This window comes from Quercus robur, chromosome 8 (genome assembly GCF_932294415.1).
Source record: "Quercus robur chromosome 8, dhQueRobu3.1, whole genome shotgun sequence".
NCBI classification, from domain to species: domain Eukaryota; kingdom Viridiplantae; phylum Streptophyta; class Magnoliopsida; order Fagales; family Fagaceae; genus Quercus; species Quercus robur.
In genome coordinates this window covers 33,075,064-33,079,704 of record NC_065541.1, presented here as the reverse complement: position 1 = coordinate 33,079,704, position 4,641 = coordinate 33,075,064, and the positions used below count along the sequence as shown (strand labels likewise).

General features: G+C 35.5%; 1 protein-coding gene across 1 annotated transcript; it reads left to right on the top strand.

Annotated features, from left to right (window-relative positions):
• Window positions 1-3,907: 3,907 nt before the first annotated feature.
• LOC126696185 (uncharacterized) lies at window positions 3,908-4,396 on the top strand. Its single transcript, XM_050392964.1, has one exon. The coding sequence runs from the start codon at window positions 3,908-3,910 to the stop codon at window positions 4,394-4,396; it is 489 nt and encodes a 162-aa protein (XP_050248921.1).
• The last annotated feature ends 245 nt before the right edge of the window (window positions 4,397-4,641 follow it).

Sequence of the window (4,641 nt, the reverse complement as noted above, 5' to 3'; positions counted from 1 at the left end):
GATATAACCATAATAGCACCCTAATCGCTCTTAAGAATGATTCCATATACACCAACACACAGCTAGTTGTTAAGGTTCGAACCCAAGTCCTAAGACTTGTTGGCTCGATTTCTTACCAACTAGGCCACCCAAGTGGATGAATGTGCGTCCTTGGAAGATTCTTTTGCCCTTGGATCTAGCACATATGTCATGAGATGAAGATAGTATTTCCTAGAAACACAACAAGACAACATGTTATTTCAACTTGAGCAAACTATACAACACATAATTATAATCTTAGCAACATAAGCATAGAAAACGTAAAATGCACATAGTAATAGTGGAAGAGATGTAGGCGTCGTATGTTCTTAAAAATAAAAATAAAAAACCAAAAATAAAAAATAAAAATAAAAAACCAAATCGGTCGAATGTAGAAAAAAATATTGAATAAGATTGTAATCTTAGATTACAACCAATTTTGTAACTAAATTTTATCCTAATTTTAATAACATGAATCTCAACTAAATAAATTTTTACTACACTAATTTTTTCTTTTACTAATTATTAAGTCAATGGCTCCAATTAAAAAAAAATTGATGACTTAATTCCATAAAAATAACATACTGATACCCCAAAAAAACGTTTTTTTTTTCCTTATTCACTCTCTCTTAGATCTCACCCGTCCATTTCCTTCTCATCTTTATCTCTTTTGTTCCTCTTGTTTTTACTTTTTACTCCTTCATACTCTTCTCCAGTTCTCACGGTATTCTTTTCAATCCTATAACCTACACGCATAACATGCTATATGCCTGTATTTCTTTCTTTTGTTTTTCCTTGGTGCAAATGTGTTTTCTTTAGTTTAGCCACACAAAACCAGAACAAAACAGTAAAAGCCAAACACAACCAAAACATAGGCCCAGAAAAAACATAAACGCAGAGAACCGGAGACATAAACACGCAGAAAACCAGAGAAGGGGGAGACCTCAGAAGACAAAGGGAGAGAAATGGTCTATACACTAACCTTTAAAAAAAAAATTGGTGGGGGAGGCCCCCCCTTAGTTCAGTCACTAGACATTGTAGACAATGGCCCAGACAAAGAGTGGCCCAAGTGTTTCAATGCGTTATGCGTGTGTCTAGGACATAAAGAAAAAGAAAAAAAAGGTACCCATGCACATAACGTACTTACCATTTACAAATAATGTGAACATTATTATTATTATTTGGAGAATGAAAGAGTGTGAACATGTGGGTTCCAGTTAACTCAACTGGTAAAGTCTCTGATGGTTGTATAAGAGATCTGGGTTTTAATCCCCGCCTATACCAAAAACTGATTGGTGTCTTGGTTTAATGATAAAGAGCAATCATCAGGAGCGGACGTCATAGGTTGAAACTCTCAAAAAAAAAAAAAAAAAAGTGTGAACATGATACAAAAGAATTAGATGTGAAAAAATTAGTGCTGCATGCAATTAACATAGATGGGAGCTAGTTTGACATGACAACCTAAAACTTTTATAAGCTAAATATGGTTGAATTTTTTTTTTTTTTAGTTTATAGTTCATATAACATATCATATACTATATAATAAAAATTAAGTTTAAAAGTTGTGGTTACACCAAATGACTGCACCAAATTGAAGAAAAATTTAAGAATTTTTTTAAAATAAAAATAAAAAATTAAATACTATGCATATCACTATATCCTATTATAATTAGGATTTCTAATTAATGTGTTTATTGTTATCCCATGAAAAAAAAAAGGAATTAAAAAAGGATATATTTTTATGAATAGAATGAAGAAAAAAAATTTTGATATCAACATAATGTAAAAAATAAAAATAAAAACATGAGAATGAGGCAATAAGGGTATAACATAGATTTTTTATTTTCTTTAAAGGACATATATTGTTAGAGTCTCATTTGATATAAAATTTAAATTCTATTAAAAATAGAATTGTTAATCAACATGTTATATTGCCATACTAAAAAAAATAGAATTAATAAAAAAAGAAAGGTCATATGAATATAATGAAAGGCAGAAAAAAAAAAAAAACTCAATCATTATCTTTTCCAAAAACAATTGTACGGTTTCTCTATCTTAAAATCCTATATCAATTAGGTTATGTTCCATCTACTTTGCATGGGCAAAAATAGTTTATTGTATCCAATAAATCTAAGATAACAGATGTTATGCCATCACGAGAGGTAGGTACAATCTAGACGCAATTTGTAACATTAAGATGGAAAGGTAAAGAAATTTGTGTTATTAATAGGATCAATCTATCAGCATATCACATTCTCAGTCCAACAATAAACAACAAAGGTTAATGATTCTCATACTTATTTTTTTAATAGGAATTGAAAGCTAATAGTACTTTTGAAATAGTGTTGATTTTCATTATGGAATCAAATATTTTTGTCATATTTTTAATTTCTTTTTTGTCATAATTATATACAATTCTATTTTTAATTTAGTTTAATTTTCTTTTTATTTATATTTTCAATTTTAGCTATTGGTATATGTTTCATTCCATTTGTTATATGTTGTAATAGTTTTTTTTTTTTTTTTGTAATTTTTTTTTTTTTTTTCATAGGTGATTCCCAACAAGCATCCTATAAAATTGTTGAAGACTCCTAAATTGATATACAATTCAAAGGTTGTAATCTTGTTATTCTATTTTTTTAACTTAGATTTTAATTTCTTTCTAATTTGTATTTTCAATTTTAGTTATTGTTATATATATGTTATTTTATATTTTCTTTTTGATAAGGGTAATTTTGAGAAAGGTATTAGTCTTGTCCATATAAGATAAAATCGTCGGACTCAAAGAACCCATTAGCTTTACTATGCAGAAGACGATGACTCTGCCTTCAAGCCGATGACTTTCTGTTGGACAACTAGACCGCCTTGACATGATGGGGAGCTGACGGAAAGAAGCTAATGGGAGTAAAGGGGGGCTCTTGACGGCTCCAGCATGGTTTTTTGCTTGGGCTCCATAAATAAGTACATAAGGAAATATCTTATGCCTCACGATTAACCCTAATCGAGAGAGTCCTTATAAGGAAAGAATCTCGCAAAATACGCGCATTAACAAGGATCTTCCCCACAAGGAAAGGCCCTCTCCACCAAGAAACAAATGTCAACTCTACACTACTATAAAAACTCCAAAACCCTCACAAACCAAGGTATGCATAATTTCCCCAACTCTGACACTCTAGAGTTGTGAAAGTTCTCTAACTTGACCTTCGAAGGGTATTTGGCCGATACCACACTGGTACTCTCTACAGGATCTTTGTTTTTGTTTCGCAGGTGTTGTTTCAAGCACGTGAGAACTATGTGACTTACTGACAATTTTCAGCATCATCAGTTGGCGCCGTTTGTGGGAAAAAGTTGCATGACTCGTTCGATGGCGACACCAACAATATTCAAGGAGACGAACCATGCACCACCACCCTCGAGAGACAAGTTCAAACTCTTGCCACTGTCGTAGAGCACCTCACCAAGCAAAACCATGATCTAGAAGAGCAGCTGCGCCAAAAGAACGCGGGGGCCTAACACTTAGGAGGAGGACTAAGAAGGCACAAACACTGAGAGAAGGGACCAAGAAGGGTCGGAAGGTAGTAATGCCCCAAGCAGACCAAAGCGATAAGACACGAGTCGTCTATCCGTCACAGATACGGCTCCACCTCACATTGTCGCAGAGATGCAGATGATGAAGAAACGAATGGACTTCATGATGAATGTCCTCAGAGGACGGGTGTTTAGTGACCTCGATGACCTAGTCCATCGAACTGACTTGCCATTCACAGCATTTGTCACTTAGTTCCCCCTTCCACCAAAGTTCTTTATGCCACAGTTGGAGACCTATGACGGATCTAAGGATCCCCTAGATCAATTGGAGTCTTTCAAGACCCTAATGGACCTACAAGGAATGGCGGATGAGATCATGTGTAGAGCCTTCCCCACTATGTTGAAGGGACCCGTAAGGATTTGGTTCAGCGGGTTGACGCCCAACTCCATTAGTACCTTCAAGGAGTTAAGTGCCCAGTTTGCCTCACACTTTATTGGGGGACATAGGTATAAGAAGTCCACTGCATGCCTGATGAACATTAAGCAACGGGAGGATGAGACGCTGAGGTCTTACATAACCCGTTTCAATAAAAAGGCCCTCTCAATCGATGAAGCTGACGACAAGATACTCGTAGCTGCATTCACAAATGGGCTACAAAAGGGTAAGTTCCTTTTTTCTTTATATAAGAACGACCCAAAGACCATGTCGGATGTGCTTTACAGGACTACTAAGTACATGAACGTGGAAAATGCACTATTGGCCCAAGAAAAGCAGCCCAAAAAGATAGAAAGACAAGAGGACGTACAACAAGATAGGGGGCGGAAGATGGCTAGGATTGGAGAACGGTGAAAGGATAGGCACTCCAAGCCCCCCACGAAGAAGTTCACAAGTTTCACCCCGCTGACTGCACCGATCGACCAAGTCTTGATGCACATCAAAGACGAAGGAGCCTTGACATTTCCCAGCAAGTTGAAGGGAGATCCCAATAAGAGGTCTAGAGACAAGTATTGTCGCTTCCACCGTGATCACAGTCATGACACAGCCGACTGCTATAATTTGTAGCAACAAATAGAAGCTCTTATCAGACAAGGAAA

Excerpts from the sequence above, each read along its gene's own strand:
- LOC126696185 (XM_050392964.1), top strand. The coding sequence starts at position 3,908 with ATGGCGGATGAGATCATGTGTAGAGCCTTCCCCACTATGTTGAAGGGA.